Below are 24552 nucleotides of genomic sequence, written 5' to 3' on the forward strand. Positions count from 1 at the left end.
TTGGCATATGGAAGACGGCCTAATGTTACGGCAAGAAGGAATGTTTGAGGCAGCAGCAGCCGAGGATCAGAGAGGCTGTATCACGGGAAAGAGCCCTACAGCTACGTGAAACTGTCCGTTACATAGTTATGACTTGAGTTCAGCCGACAATAACCGCACCGTGGTAATCAGCATGGCGTAGCTTGAATGAAGGAATCCAGACCTGGCATTTACTTAGAATGGTGAACACGATATACAGGCAAAAGCAAATTGACTCTTTCCATAACAACTTTAACGTTCTACTTGAAAGAGTTCCTCATTCCGTAACACTTGCATAGAGGTTGAATGTTGAAACTGAAAGTTGCATTTTAAATAACAACATGGTCAATTATTAATGAAAAAAATGGGGGGAGGGGGGAATTGTACTGTTTTTGTCAAACAGTATAACAGGGGCACTGTTTAGTTTCTTCACTAAACTGGGGTGGGGCGGACGTTCTACCCGGTGGCCTCTGGCTCCGTCCCTATGTACTCTTTGTATAAACTGTCTGAAAAGGACATACAGGACGCTGGGCTTGGTTTGCTTGTGTCGATTCGTGTCGAAACATTTCCGCGAATTCTATGGTCGTTACTTGTTGCCTCCCTACGTTAACACCTTTTGTTACTCCGTGGCAATGCCCTCGGTTTATACGTATGCCTTGGACAGGACAGAACTCCCTGCTCGAACACCAACGGAGGAAGAACGTACATGATTTGTTTAGGAGTGCATGAACACATGTTACTATATATAAATTAATGGTATGGCTATCAGGATTGTCATATTATATATATGCGTTCTATTTCATAATTGAAACCTCCCTCGATACAGATCCATAGGTATATACGGCTCTACTACAATATATATATATATATATATATATATATATATATATATATATATATATATATATATATATATATAGTTCCTTTCTATAATCTATAAAGGAACTCTACTCCAGTACAGAGCCGTCTATGGCTCTGCCTCAATGTAGAGTTCCTTTATTGTATAAAGGCACCCTACTTCAATAATGCTAGGCCGCCCTCTATTATACAAAATATATGTATGTATTCTGGATCCTCCTGCAAGCAGGAACTCGCGAAGAAGCCTCATTGGCTTATCAAAGCAAGTCAGTCTCTTAGATTCATATTTAACGTCCATGATTATGAATTGTCAATTGTCAACAACTCTGTAACTGGACGACATACATTAATCTTGGAGTGACTCTAACTCGGGTCCTTATGATTGAAAGGCACCGGCGTTAACCACTGAGCTAACACTCCTTGCTCTCTCGTCTTTTGCCCTCGTATAGCTGGTATAGCGTATAGTTCTCTCGTATGTTGACGCATGTAGCCTAGAGCTTGTAACTGGTCCCCAAATGTTTCGTCCGGGTGTTGATTCTCTCTTGGTTCCCCGTCCCACTCTTCAATTATTCTAATAGGCTTGTTTACGGTATACCGTGTGCCGATTTTTTAACTTTACGTTTAATTCTGCTCCTCATGCACGAGCGAGCGAATAATACCGCATGACTATCCAGCCTTCTCTGCGCCGGGTCTCTAAACACCTGCAGGGAAGGAAAAGACCCCTGCTCCTCCCGCAATTTCTCCTTAGCCTGCTGAGGGATTGTAAGACACCTGAACAACTTTTCCTTGTGTCCTCCGGGACTATAATCGCTTATCCGTCAATCTCCTCTTGCCTCCAATCGCTTCGAACATGTCGAAACAGGAAGCATCCACAGGAATCGTCGCCCTCAGTATCGCAACACTCTTACCCGTGGACGTGAACTTAGATACTCCGGCCGGATTGGTCACCTCCTCCTCCGGTTCCTCGGACTCCAAGGTGCCGTCTAAAAATATCGGCCACCCTAGCCGCCAGCTCCAGAGGTAAAGTCGTTCCCCGTGGGAGGGGTGGGCGCTCCTCCACGCTCCAGGGAGTGTGCTCTTCCGATGCCGTCTCCAACACGTACGGGTCTCCAGACCCGAGGACACTCTAGGATATCTCCCTCATCTGCCAGCGTCCCTATAGGTTCCGGTTCCACCACAGTGGCCGACGTGGAGGTTGCCGCCTCCCTCTCTCTCCACCTCATTCTCCTTATCTCTCAGAGAGCCTCTCTCATTTGCTCTCTCCACAAGTGGCTTCAACACACCGGTCATCTGGGGCAACCACTCCGGTTCCCCATCGTGCCTCCGTCTGGGATACCAATACCTTAATTCTCTCTGGTCTACGGTACCCACCGTCCAAGGACTCCGACCATACGTCTAAGATAAGCGACCATCTGTTCCTACTACACGGTCCCTTGGGGACCGCGATCGGGATCTACTCCGGCAGCGTCACGGTTCCCGTTACCTACTCCGGGTGTGTGATTCCACTTTCGGACATCTCTCTCTCAGCGCCGACCTCCAGTCGCGTCCGACCCTTATTGCGTCCCTGTTGTGACCGGCTTTTCGCCGGTCTGCGTCCCTGCTGGGACCAACTCTCCATCTCTCTGCGTAACTACCTGCGACCCGCTGGTCTCTCCTTTTCTACTCCAGTCTCACCGGACTTCTTCTTAGGCACTTTCAACTTCCGCACCGGAACCTTGCCTTTACTCTTGCCTTTCCGTTGATCGAATCAACTCCGGGCGTAACCGGGAGCGCAGGAGACATTCTTTCCTTTTCTCTTTCTCTATCTCTCTCTCTGCTCCTTCTCCACTACGCCCCTCTCCACCGCTTCCACCCCCTCTCTCTTCAAGAAAGACAAAATCACTGCATTTCGAATATATACTACATTAACAACCCAACCATATCTTCTCTCGTTCACATATTGTTTCATTAGACTGAGGGCAACTTTTGGCATGGCAGTAATCCCGCTACGCTTATTAGAAATAGTAATTCGTATTTTTAGTGGAGGCGCAATTAAAACAAGGGACCTTCACAAAGCTTCACCACATAAAATTACCAGAGGGGAGGGGATGGTCTTGATGGTGGTACATGTTGGGTACATAGTTATTTAATGGGAATGCAGTGGATCAACAAGGGAGGAGGAGGGGGTGGGGGGAGTATTATACTATGTTAGAAGTTCCGACCGTGATGGGAAAGTGCAGTACTTTCAGTTCTCTCGTGCGATCGTCAACCACGAAAGGATATGCATGCCATGCCAAAAAGAATTTAATCCGTCTGCAATTCCGGTCAATATATATTTCAGAGCTCAGGCCCGATGGGGTCCAGTGGTGACGTCTCGGGCAGGAGACATTAAAATGTTTAATTCACTTTATGTTCATAATTCATTTAATAATTTTAAACAATAATTGGAAAACCAGTCGTGTACCATAGGGCAAAATAATTGGGTTACTTAATTCACAAGTCTTCTCCGGTGTAAACATTTGCTTCCCATATATGCCTCATATATTGCTGAACCAGAAGGGTAGAATTTAACCGAAAAATACTATGAATAGAACGATCGAGATATATCAACGTCAAACTCGGTTGGTAATTAGTATTTCGGGAAGGGGACGGGGGGGGGGAGGGGTGTTCGTCCGAACTTAAAGAAACTAACCTCGCGGCTTCGTATATATCAACGGGCATAGATAGGGTTTGAAATAACATCCTATCCCTTGCAATTCACTAAACTAAACTTACTAGTCCTCAGGATTGTCAACAGAACGCCGGGCCACTTTCAAAGGGCCGTAGGTACCCAACAAGTTGAATGTGATAGGGGGTCCGGCCTAGCCTGGGAGGGAGGAGAGGGTGATTACTGGATTTCTGCAACATTATTGAAATGCCGCGGATACATGGAGTATACTGCGGTTTTCCGATTGTGATATTTTGTCATACTGTAAGACAAGTTTGAAATAAATGACTTGCCTGATATTTGGTACCAATTCCGTCAGTTAAAGATCACCCTCGTATTTTATGCATGTTAACGATCGGAATTGAACTTTACTGTTAAAATGTCGCAGATGAGTGGATAGACACTATTAGCAGAGTGGAAATAGACTGCTTCTCGAAATTTGATCATTTGAGACTATCGTCTGAGTTTAGTTTAGAGACCCAAGGATCAGGAAGCCTTACAGTAGCTTATTTGAGATCCCATGATCCGTGTTAGATCCTTGATGAACACCGGCTTATTTTAAGCCCTCTCTTTTCGATAAGTGTTCAGAGATTAACGAGGCAGGGTGTCAATTCGCTCCCATTCCTGCTCCCGGGACGCCATTTAACGTCCCCATCCGACGGACGAGAGGGTATTCCCCAGCATCTGACCACTTTCTCAAATATGAGGTATAGACAAAAGCACCCTATTCGACATCACTGCAGTGCAGCCATGCACTGGCGGATCCAAGGGGGGGGGGCAAGGGGGGCCATGCCCCCCCCAAAGGTGAGCCAAAAAGTGTTTCCGAACATCCGCTAAATCATATGATTGGAAATTAAAAAAATCGAGAGGAATAGCATGCAAAGGGAGACTAGTCTAAACCTTTTCGTTTTCTGGTTTAAAATTAAATGCAGAGCCCCCAACTGACCCGCAATTCGCGGGAATTAGACCCGCATTCTAACACCCAAACCCGCTGACCCACACAAGCGTCCGAAAAAACCGCATTGTAATTGTCAAGTATACATAAAAAAAATTGCATCAAATTTTGGCTTAGCAACCATCATTTCTTTAGCATTTAGCATAATAGAGTATAAAACCTCCTTTACAGCATTATTTGAACCTCAAATTAGCCTATAATTCTTTTCATTGGGGCGAGCAGCGAACATTTTCATGCCACGGGAAAGAATGAATTATCACCTACTATTCAATTTATTGATGTTACACACAAAAAAATGCATATTTCTCAGAAATTTTTGGGTGACAAAAGCCTTTCTAAGTGCCACCATTTTACATGTAGGCATCACCAGGATTCCAAAAAAATTCCCAGGGCCACGGCGATTCGTGGCATGGACCAGCATTTGCCTTCTCAAGAGTTGGGAGCTATGTAAATGTATGATCATGAGGATTTACAGTTTAACACCATTTTGCAGTTACAGGCTGGTTGTAAGAAATTTATAACCTATGAGAAATAAAATTTCTTGAGAAAGATGATCCCAACTTTTTTTTATAAATATTTTAGAAAATTACACCTGGGAAACATTTTTTTAGAAGTAAATTAACATCACTATTGTACACTTTTGTCGCACCAAATTGCATCTGAGGGCATTCAGCAATAGAAAATTTTCCAATGGGGAGGGGGCACCCCCTCCCCCATATCACTCTAATGCCACTTTGGCCCCTCCCAAACAAAGGCCCTGGATCCGCCAGTGCAGCCATGACGAACAAAGTTATAACATATCTGAGGACGATACAATTTAATGCAAGGGACTCTACTAATAACCTTCAGACTGGATGTAGAATATGTCTACCGTATAGAGTCAAGTTCTCACAGTGCGTTTCCATTTCTACCGGAAGATGGCAAACTCCACTGGCATCCATGCAGTAAATAGCGTGAATTTCGAGTTGTGTATTCGAAATCATTGGACCACCATAAAGTACTTCCTTATTCCCCCCATAAAAATGCATTTACCGCCCTCAGTTTTGTTTTGTTCGATTTGTTGTCCAAATTTAAACAGGCCCACGATTTGCTTATTTAATGGCTGACTAAAAATGATTTACCAAAACAGTCTTCATGATATTCAAGTGAAATGTTGGTCCCGTAGACTTTACTTTTCGACGACACCATTGCAAAATGTTAGTACCGCCTTCTATCATTTGGTGAGAAACTAATCTGGTCAAAGGTCAAGAAGTTGTTTTCACTTCCTTGTTCCGGGTTTCTTTAGTACGCACAGCAGCAAAGGAAAGATAGTGTATAAGTACTGCTAGTTGTCAGGGCCTACTGCACTGTGGACAACCAACATTACTACTAAGGCTAGCCTACGTACTAGTACCACATAGTAGTCCCCAAGTCCTATAGTCTAGCCTATATACAGTAGGCTGAACTTGGCTCCCTGGTATACGCGGCAGAAACATGCCGAATTAGTGTGAAGTAATCGTGTTCGTTTCTCCTAGAACCGCCCATGCATTTCTTTATAGAAAAAATCAGAACAGAGACATTGGATCTGATATTGGACATCGAATCATCTTACACTTTTTGTGTGCCTCTAGCCGAAGAAACCCGAGAGAAATAAATAGCAGGTAGGCTACTGAAGGAAACACCTAGGCTATAACTTTGTCCTAGGCCAATGCGTAACGGCTTTTAGACATTTCGTTCGACAAACATTGAACTTTTAGGTAGACATAGGCCACCTTGATATTTTGGTAGGCCCAGGCTAGGTTAATATTTTATGTTGAGCCGAGGACTAGCCATTCATTCAAGTTCATAATGCCAGAAATGCTTTTACTTGAAGTAGTAAAACTATTGCCTAGCCTAGGGCTTGTGCCTTCAGTTATAAGCCTCACTAGGGCCAGGGCCTCACGTTAGACTAAGTAATGGTACTTCTGTTAGCCTAGCTTAGGGTAGGCCCAATGAAGTACATAACCTATTTCAACTAGCCTATGTCAGGCTTTAGCAAAGTTCCATTACTAGGTCAAGCCTCAAGGCTGCACAGTTTAAGCATTAAGAAATTAAGGCATTCAAATTCTTATCACACTTTTGATTACTGTTATCATTTCACCTTCGGAGACCACTGGAATGCATACAAATTTGAACTGAATCATTAAATGGTAGTAAAGTGGTATTAATTACATGCAATTATTGCATAGGTCTAGGATATTACCCTCATGTAATAACTTAGTTGCCAATACTGAATTGAATCTGTTATATGGTGGCTTTGCCTATACTGTAAAGGCTACATACATTTAGGCCTACAATACGTGTACTTACATCGATTTGTCAGTTGCATTAAGTACAGTAGGTAGGCCTACCTAGGGCATGCACCGAGTACATAGCAATGGAATCTTGGAAGAAGCTTGCTGTACAAGAAATAATGTAATGAACAATTTAAAAATTAAGCCTCAAGCCATTTGAATAATATTTGGACACTAATCTAAAACTTTCATTCCCATTGCCTTAGGCTGTTGTCCGCAAGGCCTAAGGTTAGTGTTCAACATATTCAAAGTATGTACATAGTGAACATAATAATATCCTATAATGGTAATGAACATGTTGATAACTAACCATGTGGTCGTTTTACCAAATTCCAAAAAGTGTTAATATCACATGTTATCAATATAATTTATGGTGTGATTAAAGTACTGTACACAGATAGCAGAAAACAAATAGAATGAATGTCAACTGATGGTAAGGGAAAAGTACACAACGATAGTTAATGTAAAAATTTACTAAAAACACGCACAATTTATATGTAATGAGCCACTTGCATGATAGCAGAAATCTGATGATGAGAGAAAATTCACGATGATAATTGATGTAAATATACACAATTATATAATTAAATAAAGTTTATTCGTAATGAGCCACTTGGCATGATAACAGAAAAACAAAAGGGATATCAGATCTGATGATGAGAGAGAATTCACGATGATAATTGATATAAATATACACAATTATATAATAATAAAGTTTTTTCGTAATGAGCCACTTGGCATGATAACAGAAAACAAAATGTATATCAGATCTGATGATGAGAGAAAATTCACGATGATAATTGATGTAAATATACACAATTATATAATTAAATAAAGTTTATTCGTAATGAGCCACTTGGCATGATAACAGAAAAACAAAAGGGATATCTGAGCTGATGATACTGTAAGAGAAAAATTCATGATGATAATTGATGTAAATATACACAATTATATATATAATCAAATAAGGTTTATGTGTAATCAGCCACTTGGCATGATAACAGAAAACAAACTAGGGATATTGGAGCTGATGATAAGAGAAAAATTCATGATGATAATTGATGAATAATTAAATAAGGTTTATGTGTAAATAAGCCATTTGATGACATTGTGTAAAACTACACAGTGAATAATTTAACTACTTACCGTATCATTTGGCATTCAAAGAAAATAACATATTCTCAACCACTGATATATATCACAATGACCCACTCATGTTTGTTATTACTTGGTATACAGTCTGTGGATTTGATTCCTTATGCAGAAAAGCCATCAGCAACACATGTAAATATAAATTTTATCTCTTCAGTTTCCTTACAGAGTACGTCTCAAGGCACCTTTAAACTCCAGGATGGGTTGCCTAGGAAGCAAGAAGTCTAGTAATGACATCCGCCCACCCGCCACTTTCAACCCAAACATGCCATATCCCTCAACACCATTTGGAGGGCTTACAAACAATGCCCCTCAACATGCCTTTGTTCCAACTCCAAGTATTCCTGAACCAAGAAGGCAAGGTACATATGTCACAAACAGATTTATATGCATTGCACAGTATTTATAATCCATATATGTGAATATTGACATTCTCCACCTCAAACAATGCCCTCCTCCTTAACAAGTGGGAAGGGGGAGGGGGGGGGTGATGGCCGTGGGTGGAAATGCGTCCCCGCCATTTTCTGCAAAATGGTATTTCATGCTTTTGAGGACATCAAAGCTAACTGTGTCAAAGGACTGCAAATTTGAGCACCTTTTTTTGCTTCCAAGAAATCTTTAATTATGACAAAACAGACGCCAGACTTGTCCCCCAGGATGGGGATCAAATTGAAATTCCGGAAGGTATCTTCTGTATAAAAACACCAAGGCAGAGATTATCCTGTGTACGTGCCTGTTCACAGTACGTCCTGACTTCAGTAATAAATTTCAAAGTAGGTGGTTTGACTCTGGATATTTTAATTTGATTCAAAGCATATAAAAATTAATTAATGAATATATTATACTACTGTATCAATGTATGTAGAAATGTAATTCACTTTGAACAGCTGGGTATACCAAATTGAAGTGAATTTTGTTTTCAACGAAGCAGTTTAGTTTCATGTTTTAATGCCCTAACATTTACTGCGTTTCTCTCTTATCTGTCTCAACTCTACTTCTGCACCTGCCCATCCTACCTAGCCTTATAAACTGGTGATGTTTTAGCACTGTGCCCCCCTCCCTTGATGGTCCTCCGGGTTATCGCCCATCACCTCGTCCTTTCGAATCTACCATTTGCTAAGTTTAGAAGCCTATTTTGGTGCTATTCTTTTCTTTCGTTTGAAATCACTTTTTTTCGGATATTTTCTAAGTTTGTGCTTAGGACGACTTCTCCTGGATGTTCTAAGCCTTCTCTACACACTTTTCCAATGCTGTACTGTTGTGCAAGAAGCACATCCTTAAAAAACATGGCATCGACAGCGCACAAAGTATGCTAGCTACTGTACTTGTACGTAACCATGGCATCACCAGAAATAGTGCAAACACTGGAATTACAGCGTATATATCAGTACACCTGCCTGAATTCACAATTTAGGAATCTATGTTAAATTAATTAATAAATTATGACTGATACTTAATGAATTTAATAAAGAGGAGACAAGTTGCCCAGTTACCCAGTTACTGGCAATTAGAGCAATCCTACCAACTGCAAAGTCTGACAAAAAGATCGACATTGGATCAAGTGAGACTGTATCCTCCAAGATTTTTCCACCAAACAACATACAAGTATTTTAGAGGTTCAGACTCAGCAAAACATATTTCCAGAAATTATAGAGTATTTCTTTAGACGCTTCAGAAACCCAAACTCTGGGTTTGTAATGGGGTCGAGTGGGTTGGTTGGGGAGGGATGGGAGTGAGTGGGAGAGGGGGGGTGGGGCAGGTGGCTGGAGTCAGAACAATGGTCAGTGGGGTTGATAATTGCTGCATGTGGCGGTCCCATGTCTGTCTGAAAGTTGTTGCTGTTAGTGTGCAATCTATTGGAGAGACTAAATGATAATGTTGGTGACAGTAAAATACTTGTTTGAGTATGACTGGCCGTTATTTGATTATCTAGCATGTTTTGGGACAATACTAGTGATCCGTCAGGTGTTTCTCCTCATCTCCATGTGCTAAAAGACCCAATGTTTCAATAATTTTCTTTCACCCCTTATTTGATGTTCAATTGGAAGAAGTGAAAACATGACTAGTAAAAAACTAACAATTTGTTAAACATGGTATGTTACAGTTGTTCAGCAATCATCTAAGTAGAAAGTTTAGAGTTTCGAACTAAGCCCAAATCGAAATTGTTCGTGTGGTTGTGGTTGTTTCAGGACAGGAGTGATACTGTACCCAGGTGTTGTGCAGAATTTGCTATCCTGTGCTCGTACAGTTTTATAGTCAATCAAGAACTTGCTACAAATTCTGTACGATATAAGTGCATGAGGACAACTTTCTCTAAAAGGCAACAGTCAACCGGAAACTGGAGTGTTCCTGAAGTAGTTTCTCTTTGTCTATAGATGATAATGCCTGCCCATGTCATAAAACAGTGATCAAAGTGAATATGCTATCTGGCATACACGTACAGTATGTAGGTATGTGTACAGCACTTGGTATGTATGGTGTTTACTGTGCAACCAGTAGCCTAGACACAAACAGTGTCAATTGGGCTAGGATATGATAGTATTATGGTAATAAAGACTGGTAAAGGTTGTATGTACTGTACACTATGAGTGAATGAACTACTGTACTACACTGGTATGTATGGTGTTACTGTGCAACCAGTCATCCGTTCAATGTTTGTAGTAATCTTAGAGGACTGAATGTGAAACAAACAGCTGACCTGTTTTTCCAGTATTTAATTGGGTGTACCTCAGAGTTCACTTCTTGACAAAGAAACTTGTCACATTCTGCGCAGTGTTTTTGCTGACGAGAGAAACACCTACTGATACAGTTACTGTTTTGAAGTGAATAGAATTGGCCCTGCCTCCTGTTAAAAGCAGGCCATCTAGGTCTTGCCTTTTAAAAGTAAACTTAACGAATTTTACACCTTTTAATCAGGTGTTACACGTTATTATAAATATAGCAGAATGGGAAATGAGACTGTGTTTATAGCACCGTTTCTCAGATTTGCCTTAATTAAAACCCAAATCTTTAGAACGACTGTAAGTTTGTAAAGTCTTGGTAACTTTTCACTTACTAGGCCCTCCCCACATGACTTCATACTGTAGGTATATATGTTTTAAATTTAATACACCAAGTAACTTATGTGCTATCTTGCAACAAACTAAACATTGGCCATCTAGATCACAATGTCTCCACCAACTTAAAATGTTCTAGTGTCTCAAACGAAAACAAATCGTGGATCACAGCTTTCATCATGCTGTCCCCTATTTGTGGAACTCACTTCCAGTAGTGGTAGGGCCCTGGACTCACTTAATCAGTTTAAACATCACTTTTAAAACTCAACTTTTTCCACATTTTTTTGGAGATGTTTTTCTGTTTTTCTCTCTTTCTTTGTGTCATCACCTGTAAAGCACGTTGTGCAACTTTTGTTGGATTCTGCGCTATAAAAGACTAATTATTTATATTGTTGTTGTTAAATAAATTTATTATTTGTAAAAAGGGGGACCTTTCAATCAAATTTTTTAGAATATTGTCTGCTTGTGCCACATCCTGTGCTATTGTCTATTCACAAAATTCAGAAAGCTAAGGAATAAATCTTTGTTTAAATGAAGGAAGCAAGTGTACTATGCATGTACTGTACTGTACAGTATATGAAGTATTATACTTGACATTTACATTTAAAGCCCTAACAAGTATGGCTTGATAATAAGATTAAAATGTGATGCAATGGAGATAGCATGTATGCACAAGTGGAAGGTGGGCACATTTTTTTTTGGTGGGGGGGGGGGTGGGGAGGAGGCAACCAAATTACAGTTTTTTATACTCAAGGCAATAATTGTATAAATTTACTAACCTCATCTAATGTTTAGTGTAACTTCCACCTACTATAAGTACTGCCAACATGTTTCAAGAACATTGAAATATGTAACTGAAATTAAAGGTTTTATGTTGTCAACTGCTGCTATGGTAAGGAGTTGCTTAAAAGACTAGAGATACTGTGTAGGCCAAATATGTATTAAAAGTGAGCGGTCTGCAATTTGAACTTTGACATCTCGATGAATACTAGTATATACTGTACTGTTAGGAAGGGCACAGATGACACAAGTAAAAAGTGCATCATGGCATTTTGTGCCAATTGTTGGTAGGGTCATTAGTACCGTATTCAGGAAGGCCATGGTACCAAGGGAAGGGGGGGGGCCTTGGAACAAAGAGGATAATGCAGAGAACTTTCTTAACTTGAGACTAGCCTTTCCAGTTTAAATTATTTTGGAAATGTATCTTCCCAGTTTAGAGAAAATGTGGTCACCAAAAACCAAAATTGCCATTGCCTAGATGACATTTGTTTTAGAAACACAATCATACTACAGTTTAATGAATTTTTTGGCATTCTCCTACGGTACTCCCCATGTCTCCCACGCTCTCCCACCCTCCCCACCCTCCCCCACACTCCCCACCCTCCCCACTGCACTTGATGCCATGGTAACTAGTATTACTTCGCTCCTCGCTTACCTGTCTCCGCACAACCAGACAGGTAAGCTTGTCACTCGTAAATATCTAAACCAGTAAGTTTTATGATATTTGTAGTACAAATTCTATATATCGATATAATATGGTCAGAGAATCACTGTATGTTGCTTGTGATTGTCTTCTTTGATTTCATCGTTCTCCTACATTTGTCTTCCTGACAGTTAAACAGTATCTTGCTCTTTACGACTATGAGGCAAGAACGGAGGAAGACCTTGGCTTCAGAAAGGGAGAGAAGCTGGATATTTTGAACAACGCGTAGGTTTTTGTTTTCTTCACATTTCAACTTTAACCAGTTTCATTTTAAGAGAAGAAACAGATTGTCTAATTGAACACTAGCTGCCCTTTTGATCATTAAGTACTAGATTACTTAAAGTTCTTTTCATATTAATTGTGTAAACTTCACAGCTCAGGGAAAATAGTAAGTGTTGACTTCAGAGAATAAATTTATCTGGTATCACTTCGCAAACTGCTTTGCAAAATGGTAAAGTTGCTATACAAGATAATTCAGAGCCTGCAAAAGGGCTATGCAATATTTGAACACTAAATTTTTCCCTAAAAAGGCTAAAACTGTCGCATCTTTTGAAGAATTATCAAGATTTTACAACTATGCATTTCATCTATGACTTAGTGAGAGGTTCTCTTGATGTCTTGTATCGGGTAGACCCGGAAGAAGCAGAAAGTTGAACCCCGGGGGTCAGCAGGGGCGTAGGTGTTGTATGCTAGGTAGATAAGAGTGCATGCATAGGGGACAGGTAAGTATCATCATTGATAGTTATTGGAAGCAGTGGCTGTTTGGCTGTTTATTTGGGAACCACTGGTTTCTAACAGTGTGTAACATGTGTTTGGGTTCTGGGTTCTACCAACATTTTGACCCTTGTCCATTGTGATTTGACCCTGTATCTTTTAATAAGCGCATACTGTACCTCAAAGATAACGGTGTGTGTGTGTGTCTGTTTATCTATATGTATTCAACTGGTAAGTATATACTGTTATCTGACCAGATCTTGAAGTAAATATCTTTTTATTAAAAGAATGACAATCTTAGGCAGAGATTTAGCTTATAAATTATGTTAGAAAGGAAATGTGAGTTCTGGTAATGTTTCTCTAGGTAACTAATCCGGTTTTCAAGGTATAATTCACCTTCAAAATATGTTTAATATGAAATGCTCCTTTATATTGATTTTGTCCCTGCCGGCTCCTCAGAGTACAGACAAGTAGACCGCCTAAGTGTTTAATGTTAAGCCATTGTTTTGTAAATGATAATATCGAAACCGAAACACATTCTTTTAACTTCATAATAAAATAACAAGAGAACTCCTACAGTACTTGCCTATGATAATATTTTTATAAAGTACATTGAAAACATTTCCTGGTAGGCTACAATATTAAGTCCCCCCCCCCCCCTTCATTGAGATTGATGACATTGCATCTGAGTAACTTATTAATGATCTGTGGTATTGTACAGACTACTGTAGACTAAATATATTCCAGTCACTTTAATTAAAGGAATAACAAAGGCAGGCATCAAAGACAATTTATATTATTCAGTATGAAGTTCTACTGTATCCCTAGCAACAACAGCTGAATATTTTCCACGGGGAGTCTACCACACGGAAAAAGACTGTACATTACGAGAGTTGATCCTCACTGATGTCATCAAGATGGAATGTCAGGCGTATTGCGTAATCAATGGCGGCTCACTGTGCAAAGTGGTTCTAAGCCTTAAGAGCCAATTTTCAAAGCGAGCGGATTCAGTCCAACAGAAAGCGGTTAACTTAAAAATCGAACTATAGACAGTTTTGAGGTTACTGAACAATATAAATTGTCTTTGATCCCTGCCTTCGTTATTCCTTTAATGATCCTCAGAGGTTTAAACGGTCATTTCTCATTAATAATCAAAAGTGTTACCAGGGTATAAATCCTGGGCGTATCTACATACTGTATATAGCAGTGTTTTTTAACAGTCTACAACAAATTGGAATTAATTCTGTGGTACCACCTAAAGTCAAACTTCAACATTCAACATCAGTACGGTTGCAAGTGTCATACGGTATCTTAAACTGACAAGAGTCATTATAATAATATAATAATACAAATACCATATATTAAAGTGCTGTTATCATGAAATAAAACATGCTCAAGAGCACTGTACAAAAGAACCAATACATAGAATATAAAATTACCAAACTTAAGAAACCTAAAAGTAATAACAACAGCAATAAAAGTAAAAAATGATATAAGACAGGGTTATAAACCACAATAAAGAACATAGAAATATAAATATATATAAAAATGGGCACAGTAATGTGAATAAAACAACAAATAAGATTAATGCCCATACTCAAGCCTAAAAAGATAAGTTTTCAAATACTTCTTCAAAGTGTCAAAAAATGTGATATTTCTCAAGTGATGAGGAAGAGAATTCCAGAGTTTAGGACCTGCTGCCATTTAGCGTAGAACTTTAAAGGAGCTCTCTCAGTTTGGTTTCAGTTTGATTCTTGTTTATAAAGTCCGAATGACATAGAATGATAGTAACCCGGAATAGTTCTCTCAGAACAGATATAACCTGTACACCCCGAGTCACTGTGCAGAATAATTGGGTAAAAAAAAAACAAAAAAAAACGGGAATGTTAGATTTGAAAAATTCTGTGAATTTTTACCAGACATGTCCGGCTTTAGACATCCCGTGTTCCTTCTGTGACTTCCTGAGAAACTGTGACCTTGCACCTTAATATCTGTGGCTTGTAGTATATACTGCACTATTATACTGTAGTCTTCCACAGTGATTTAATTCATAGTTAACAAACTTTTAACTGAAAACTGAACCTTGGCTGACAAACATGTACAGTACTGTATGGTAGGATACAGTCGTAAGAGTGTTTGAACTCCAAAAAAACTGACCCAAAGCTGTAAAAAATTGTTCATGGTACAAAATACTACAGGGGAGCTCATCAATATATTTGGTTCAAAGTTCAAAGGAAAAGAAAAAAGAAATTAAAATTGACAAACTTGCTAAGCGGTTTTTGCTCCAGTTTACTAATAGGGCCTTTTATTTGGTACTAGTGCATTCATGCTATTTAAGGTATACAGTGAGCATTGTAATGGCATTAATCATAAGACTGATACCACATTCTACCGTTAAAGGAAGAACAAGTACAATATTGCCACATATTGCAGTTACTATTAAGAAATGTGTAAGAAGATAAAAACCTCCTGTGTACTTCCTGAAGGCCTGTATACTTAATATTAGGGGGGAGTAATCTTATTTCAGTTCAGTTAAACTTTGCTGTTTACTTTCAGGATAAGAAATGTACACGGTACTGTAACTAGGACGTTTCCTTGTTATGACGATTTGAGCAGTCCTTGTCGGTCCTACAGTATGCTGTACCTAGCTCAGATAGCAGGAATATTTAGCAGTGCAAACACTTTTTTTTTATTTTTATTATCATAAGTGCTCTTCATGTACTGTAGCTTATTAACATATATCTAGGAATAGATTAATCATTAATGCAGGGATAACAGACACACATATACTGTAGTCTAATGTAATGCAGCTCTAATGACATTGTTTTACTGAGATATGATTCTGGAAATGAAAAAAAAAAACATGTCTCCAAATACATGTATCCAAGCTTAACAACTTGCAGCTTATAATTTGTTTTCAAACAACAACCACCTCTAGGATTGGAAGATTTTTTGGCAAAATTACCATTACTCCTGCCTCTCTTTATACTGTACCTGCCTCCATCTTACCATATATGCACAGTGTACTCAATTTCTAATCGACCAGGGGAGTACAAAAAATTATAAATATCAGTTTACAAATCCTAGAAATAATGTGTCTTGACTGTTTACCATGTTTGTGTGTGTGCATGAATGCAAAAAGAAAAAGAAAAAAAAGGGGGGTGGTGGGGGGGGAGAGGCCTTTTCAATTTGTTTACACTCAGGATTAGTAGCATTACTACAGTAGGAAAGTTTTCTTAATGTTTTCATAAATTTGTCATCAACATGGAGAGGTACAGTATGCACATGTATAGTCAACTGAATGCCATGCCTAGATAGCTGTAACCATGAGAAACATTTTGAATTTAGCCATTGTCAATGATTAAAATTATACAAAAGCCATATATGGTAAATCGAGTGGAACGTTATAACTTTCATAAAGAGATTGGAAACTGTTGTTGTATCTTCTGGTTTAAGGCAGCAAGTTATTAGATAGAGAAGGGTTCATTTATAAATGCATTATTTAGTGTACACAGTATGCATGCCTGTCAAGTAGACACAGTACTACTGTACTAGGGTGTGAATGAATGAAAGCGGAAGTTCTGTTCAATCCCGGCCTTCACACTTTGAAAACTGAAAGCTGCGACAGTATTGAAATTATTAAGCTGTTTATGCACTGAAGCATGTAAAGATACCTGCTCTTTGCTGTGCCAGTGTGTTATGTGCTTTTCAAATGCAATTTTATCCAAAACTAAGAAAAAAACAACACATTTCTATGGACACTTTGGGTGATACAGGTCTGTAGAATGAGGAGGGTAGTTTGACCAGAAGTGACAGGTTCTACAGGGTACACAGTGCTAAATGGTTACGGTAATTGAGGGAGAGTGCTAAGATTGTGGGGAGGCTGTTAATTCATCACTCATAAATTACTATTTAAACCAAAAAAGTTTGGATATAAGAAATATTACACGGTTTCAGTATATGGCCTTCGGTAGTTCTGTCAAAGGAGTATGCAACATACACATGTATACATGTGTTAGGAATTGAACATGACCAAATTGAACCGATATAACTCAGTTTCATTACATACTGTATACTATGGCCATACAGTAGTTCTATCAAAGGAGTACATGCAACATGCACATGTGTTTTTTGTTCAGTATTGAACATTACTAAATTGAAACCGATATAACTCGGTTTCATTACATATATACTATGGAAGTACAGGTACACTCTGGTACAGTAGTTCTGTCAAAGTCATATGCAACATACACATGTACTGTATACCTGTGCATGTGTTAGGAATTCTACAAGACTAAATTGAACTAATATAACTAAGTTTCATTACATTTATACTATAGATGGCCATACAGTAGTTCTGTCAAAGGAGTATGCAACATGCACATGTACATGTTAGGAATTGAACATGATTATTGAACTGATATTAATCAGTTTCATTTCATTTATATATGGCTATACAGTCGTTCTGTCAAAGGAGTTTATGCAACATGCCTATGTACAGTACCAGGGACGGCGATCTGTTTCAAATATTGGGGGGGACATTTGCTTAGATGCAGGCGAATTACTATCAAAGCGGAGCGCCACCATTGGTTGGCGCGCAGCGTACAAGAAAATTTATGGTTTTGATAGCCCCCCAGATCACCGGAAATGGCACTTCTCGGGCTTGAAAATGACCAACCAGATGAACACTTTTGCCTGAGAACCAAGTTTTTCCTAATAGTTTTTTTTTTCATTCATAACCTTTTTTCAAGATTGTCACCAGTCACACATCATGTTCGACCTCATTGCATCTCCTGTGGATCATTGTTTTTGTAGGTAATTCCACGTAACGCCCCACAATACCCGTCAGCCCCACTTTCCAAGGTTTTAAGCCCATTATTTGTTCAGAATTTGAATAATAAATTCACTTCAAAACATACCCATAATGTTGCACAAAATTTCATCTCTGGACAACCAATATAGAAAACCCCCCCTCAACCCCTAACAGACCGGTCAAAATTGCACGAGTAGAGGGAAGTATAATGAAGAATGTTGGTCAAGGAATTTTCGAAAATTCAGACACAGCTAAATTATTGGTGTACAAATATTAAAACCTCTTATAACGGCTACTATAAAACTTCGATATCATAGAAAATACCCAAAAAATATGCTCGACGGGGAGGGCGATCTCCACCCTTCACCCCCCCCCCCACCTCCCTTGGCTATGCACATGCTGTAAGAAATCTTGTAGGAAACAGGCCAAATGGAAACCCAGTGAACCCATATCGATGTGGATCATATATATGATTGTACGTACTTACACTCATACACAAGATGCAAACCAAATTTCATTACGGATGCGGTCCATCTAGCTATTCATTTCGAAAGAAAAGTAAAAACTACTTTCGGTCATATATAGTAACAAATTGTGACATGGTTAGACAGGCGCCTTGCGAGGAATTTGCCAAGGGAGGGGCAAAGCTTGTACACAGACTTTCTAAGCGTAGCTCCACCATAAGTTGGCGCGAAGCGCAAAAGAAAATTTTGGCCGAAAATGCCTCCCAGATCGCTGGAAATGGCACTTCCCAGGCCTTGTAAGTTGCATCTAAGCATTTTCTATTTTGAAATTACTAGCGATATCATAAAAAAATACAAAACATATGCTTAAAAAAAACTATGCCACCAAATATTGGGGGGGATATTAGATACTATATCCCCCCACCTAAAATATTGGGGGGACATGTCCCCCTGTCCCCCCCATGATCGCCGCCCATGTACAGTACAGTATGTGTTTGGTATTTTGTACAGTGTACTATAGCTCAGTATTGTGATATAATGCATTATAGTTGTACTGCACTGAGACAAACTGCTGCAAGGAAGTGATAATATGTCAGACTGCATTTAATGTGTGATTATCAAAAGGAAATAATTGTGACCAAAACATCTGGTCAACAGATTATTAATCAAACAAGTAAACATTGCATTGCATCTTAAATGCAGATTTTTAATGTGTATCAATAATTTTATGTCTGTTATTTATATAAGGCATTTATATAGCGCCATAACTAAAACAATATTCTATGGCGGTTTACAAGGGAAAACAAATAAAACATACAAATGAACAAGACAGAAAAAAAGAAAAAAAGAGGATTACTTAAAGGCCTTATGAAAGAGAACTGTCTTCAGAGCTGTTTTGAAAGAGAGAAATGTGGATTGATTAGCAACCGAAGACCAAGACAGCCTGGCCCCAGTTCCAGAAAATACACGGTGGCCAAACTGTTTTGTGCGGGTGGTGGGATCAGAATATGGATAACAGTCAGTCTTAAAACAGAAATGGTAAAGTACAATGTACTTCTTCTCCCCCCACCCCTCCCCCCCACCCGTAACTTGATTGAATGGAAACTATTGCATACTGTAATTTTGTTGCATTTCATGGCATGCTCTATACTGTATTTCACAATTTAACATATATACAGTGACTTTCATTAGATGCAATCTCCACAATAAGTACAGTAGTTTCTTCACTCCCCCTCTAGGCTCTTATCACCTGTCACCATTCTACAAGTATATATGTATACTCAATTCTACTAACTAAACAGTACAATACAAAAGTTGGTAACATATTATCACTGTCCCCCATCCCCCATTCCCCCACTGACCCCCTCCAGGGTCAACACCGTCCACTCCCTCTTCCTTCCACATCTACCATTCTAATGGCTTTACAGCCTTACAACTACAATTCCAGTGTAACATGCATCCGCTGGAATCGTGTTTGACCGTTTTACAGTTTTCGGTGAAGTTTTAGGGGAAGTAAAAATGAATCAATTTGAACTCACCCAATTAAGATAATTAGCTGGCATAGGTCGAAAAGATTCTGAAAACTGGAGTATCCGTGGATCAAATTTAACACAGTCCCGAAATATCCGCAGAAAAGAATAAATGATATATAAAAGTTCCGTATGGACAAATCTCCATAGATAAGAATAATGGTATATAAAAGTTCCGTACTGTATAGCTAAATCTCCATAGAAATAATAAAACGATGGATAAGAGTAATCCGACGAACACGCGAAACAGTGAAATTTTCGGCTGAGCTGAGCGACTACCAACGTAGGTGTTGACTCAGTGCTAGCGAGGCGGCGAGTGTCGTGGAACATAAGAAACAAGTAAACTAAACGAGGGAAATGTTGCTTCAGCGATTCTTCCACGTTGTCGCGACGATTAAACAAAGGAAACGTTTGTTTAATGAAACTTGCTTCCGGAGAATCGTTGTAGCGACGATTCGGCCGCAAAATAGGGGGCGTAACAGCCGATGGCGAACCCGCTACAAAGTAGAACAGAAACAGACAGTGTACAGGTACATGGAGGTACTGTACATATAGAGAGTATCCTCGTTGGTAAATACCTGAACCAGTAAAGATTTCTTTGGGTGTTAATGCAAACATCAAAACACATGGTTTGGTTGTGTTAATAATTATAATTTTATAAAACATTTTATTAACAGACTTAACATTTAGGACTGCACTGAGGAGCTGATGACATTCAGAATCAGTACAGTAATATGGTATATATATTTGTAGACCATGAGTATTTGGAAAACTAGAATACCGAGAGCCATACTCATCAATTTAGTAATAAAGGAGCATTTCAGAATCAGTACAGTAATACGGTATATATATTTTATAGACCATGAGTATTTGGAAAACTAGAATACCGAGAGGCATACTCATCAATTTAGTAATAAAGGAGCATTTCAGAATCAGTACAGTAATACGGTATATATATTTTATAGACCATGAGTATTTGGAAAACTAGAATACCGAGAGGCATACTCATCAATTTAGTAATAAAGGAGCATTCAGAATCAGTACAGTAATACGGTATATATATTTTATAGACCATGAGTATTTGGAAAACTAGAATACCGAGAGGCATTCTCATCAATTTAGTAATAAAGGAGCATTTCAGAATCAGTACAGTAATACGGTATATATATTTGTAGACCATGAGTATTTGGAAAACTAGAATACCGAGAGAGCCATACTCATCAATTTAGTAATAAAGGAGCATTTCAGAATCAGTTCAGTAATACGGTATATATATTTGTAGACCATGAGTATTTGGAAAACCAGAATACCGAGAGAGCCATACTCATCAATTTAGTAATAAAGGAGCATTCAGAATCAGTACAGTAGTACTATACATATATTTTGTAGACCGTGACTATATTGGAAACCAGAAAACCAAGAGCTAAGAAACGTTAAGTACTCTTTTCTCCTAAGTTCGCATACAGTGCATGTGCGCAAGTTGCTTTTGTAATGTATAGGATACTGTTTTTCAAAGTGTGCAGGAGTGTAAGTACTGTATTTTGAAAAATGTTATGGACCATATACTGTAATTATAAACCAAGCACGTTGATAACGAAATTGAAAATATTGTTTTGTTATTTCGGCAACTGCGGGACCCTGGGAGTATATTTTTAATTTCCGAGACATCAAGGTATAGTTTTCTGTAACTTAGACAAATTCAGTGTGTACACTTTACATAAAATTTGTGATATAGTACAGTAGTTTTTTAAAGGACTGCAGTGCGGTAAATTATTGGATGAGTGATATGAGCAGAGTTTAGACATGTGTGCTATACTCTACCAGCAAAAAGTAACAATTTTAAAATCAACCCCAAATTGCATACAGTATCACTGTTTATACTCATACCCATACATCGCATTTTATATAAGACTTTACATAAAAATTTGCCCAATTTTTCATTATAACAAAGGAAGGGGACACAAATGTATAGGCTGTACAGTAGGAAATATGTAAACTGTACTGTAAGTGTTTTCAAAGAACTTTAAAAATTGTAATGATTATTAATTTGTAGGTTAATGATGATCATGGTTATTGATACTTGATTGTTATATGACTGTACAATATGTGAATGTACTCGTCTGTGTGATTGCTGAATGTTGTAACAATAATGTAGCAATTATTGCTATTTTGTGCAGTAGTTTTGCTACTGTGGTGTACATACTACTCAAATTTGGTGTCTAGCAGTTTTAATAGACTCTGAAAATTTGTTTCTCATAAAATACAATGTATCCAAAGTATTAAAAACTGCTAGATCCATCTTTGAACTTATATACAGTACAGTGCATCAATTTGACATTTTTGCATGCAGTACGGTAGCATTTTTGTGTTACGATAGGAACCGTTTGAAATTATTCCCTGGATTCCGGAAGGGGACTAAAATTGAGTGATGAATCTTAATTCTGACAGTGCTGTGATTCATGCATACACACACACATGTTTACATTCAGTAAATATTAAATAGATTTATCTGATTACCTGGAACAAGATATACTGTAGACATACAGTATACAAACAGTATTAATCAAGCCTAAACTTGAGTTAACAGAAATTAAAAACGGGTGTGATGATGTCATTCGGTCCTTAAATCTCATAATGATGGAATTCTTTAACTCGACTATCGGCGAGTCGCCTTCGAAAATTTAATTTACGGATCTGAAAAAGTAGAAAATTTTGAAGTTTCCCTATAGAAATATATGTACAGTACTGTATGTCACCAAGTAGAACTAATTGTTCAATACAGGTGGCAAACGCCTACAGGGGAATTACGACCTTCCTTACCGGTTTCGAAGCTCCGGACATACTGTACAAACAGCGTCCATAGCCTAGTTGGTTAGGGTGTCCACATATAAAGCGGGAGGCCCGGGTTCAAATCCCGGTGAAGTTTTGTCACTGTTCTGGATTTTGCAACTCACTACTTTTTCAATAAGATATATTCAATAGCTTTTGTTGTGTATTTCCACTTCATTTAACAGACTGTTTAAAGTATCTCTTTCAAGATCCGCTTTGAATCACAAATGATTTTGAGTTGGTTAGCATCATGATTGATAAGGTAATATATTTGTCACTGAAACAGAACTTGCCAGCTCACTTACCTGTCTTCTCATAACATACAGTATGCACTCTGGCGCTACCTTTTCTAGTGTGAACTGTTGTACCCCTTGTCACCGACCTCCCTGGTTGACTGTTTTCCTATGGTTTTGGAACACTTGCCATGTAGTTACTATGTGTATTTAAGTACTATTTTAAACTCATCATGTATTGATTTTCTTTTCACAGAGATGGCGACTGGTGGCTTGCAAAATCAACGGTTACTATGAGAGAGGGTTACGTACCAAGTAACTACATCGCACCAATAGAGAGTATAAATGCTGAAGAGTAAGTTTGAATATGATTAGTAGCTCATTAACATTCATATATTCCTATAATTTTAATATCATTGGTCAAGTAAAATCAACGGTTACTATGAGAGAGGGTTACGTACCAAGTAACTACATTGCCCCAATAGAGAGTATAAATGCTGAAGAGTAAGTTTGAATATGATTAGTAGCTCATTAACATTCATATATTCGTATAATTTTAATATCATTGGTCAAGTAAAATCAATGGTTACTATGAGAGAAGGTTATGTACCAAGTAACTACTGTATATCACCCCAATACAGAGTATAAATGCTGAAGAGTAAGTTTGAATATGATTAGTAGCTCATTAACATTCATATATTCGTATATTTTTTAATATCATTGGTCAAGAAGGAATATACAGCAGTTGGGAGAACTTTCAAATTGCATGCACCACCCTATTTGGTACTTTCATGTGCATAATCTGACTGACAATATTAACAGGTCCTAACCTTTATCTAATGGATACATGACAGTAGCCTACAAGTGCATTGAAGTGTAATATAAAACTTTGAGCGTAAAGTTTATTAACAAGAAACAGTTGGGAGAATTGTACACATTACTGTTCACATTGTGTTTGCTTAGATTTTGACCAAATCTGTGGTGGCTGTGACCTTAATCCAACCTTGGAGATTTCAAGCAAGGCAGAGACCAGATTTTTTCTTGGTGGACCCAATTGTAACTTTAATACCATGATACAAACTGTTGTAATTCCTGTTCAAATAAAAAATTCAGATTCCTTTGCTGAGAGCAATAGATTGGTGATAGCATGCATGCATATTTACCTGTGGCTAGTGTGTGTAGATACTGTATGACAGATCGTTTTGCAAACATGATGACACAGGCTGTGCTAGCTTTAAAATACCGTCTGTACTTGAAAAGGTTTTGAGGAAGTATGTTTTAGTTGTAAAAGTGAGTGTTGATTATAAGGGAATTGCTTTGGTGCAGTAGCTCAGTTTATATTGAAAGGAAAATTCCATGGTGTTTACTTCTTTACTGACAGTGTGGCAATGTGACTCTCTATGTTGGATATTGAAAGACTTTTTAACAAATTTAACAAATTTATAAATTG

The 24552-nt window shown here is 38.4% G+C and overlaps 1 protein-coding gene across 2 annotated transcripts in view; it reads left to right on the forward strand.

Moving 5' to 3' along the window:
• The first annotated feature begins 5826 nt into the window (after nt 1–5826).
• The window catches only part of LOC139973814 (tyrosine-protein kinase yes-like), a 45393-nt gene continuing 26667 nt past the window's right edge, over nt 5827–24552 (forward strand). Inside the window, exons 1-4 of one of the 2 annotated variants that reach the window (XM_071980683.1) lie at nt 5827–6157; nt 8139–8343; nt 12652–12745; nt 23359–23457. In XM_071980683.1, coding sequence (XP_071836784.1) covers nt 8181–8343; nt 12652–12745; nt 23359–23457 — 356 coding nt within the window. In that variant the 5' untranslated portion in view covers nt 5827–6157; nt 8139–8180. Of the gene's footprint in view, nt 6158–8138; nt 8344–12651; nt 12746–23358; nt 23458–23529; nt 23607–24552 lie in introns of those variants that run through there. The other variant, XM_071980684.1, reaches the window with a different exon arrangement.

Source organism: Apostichopus japonicus, chromosome 9 (genome assembly GCF_037975245.1).
Source record: "Apostichopus japonicus isolate 1M-3 chromosome 9, ASM3797524v1, whole genome shotgun sequence".
In the NCBI taxonomy this organism is placed as follows: Eukaryota; Metazoa; Echinodermata; class Holothuroidea; order Aspidochirotida; family Stichopodidae; genus Apostichopus; species Apostichopus japonicus.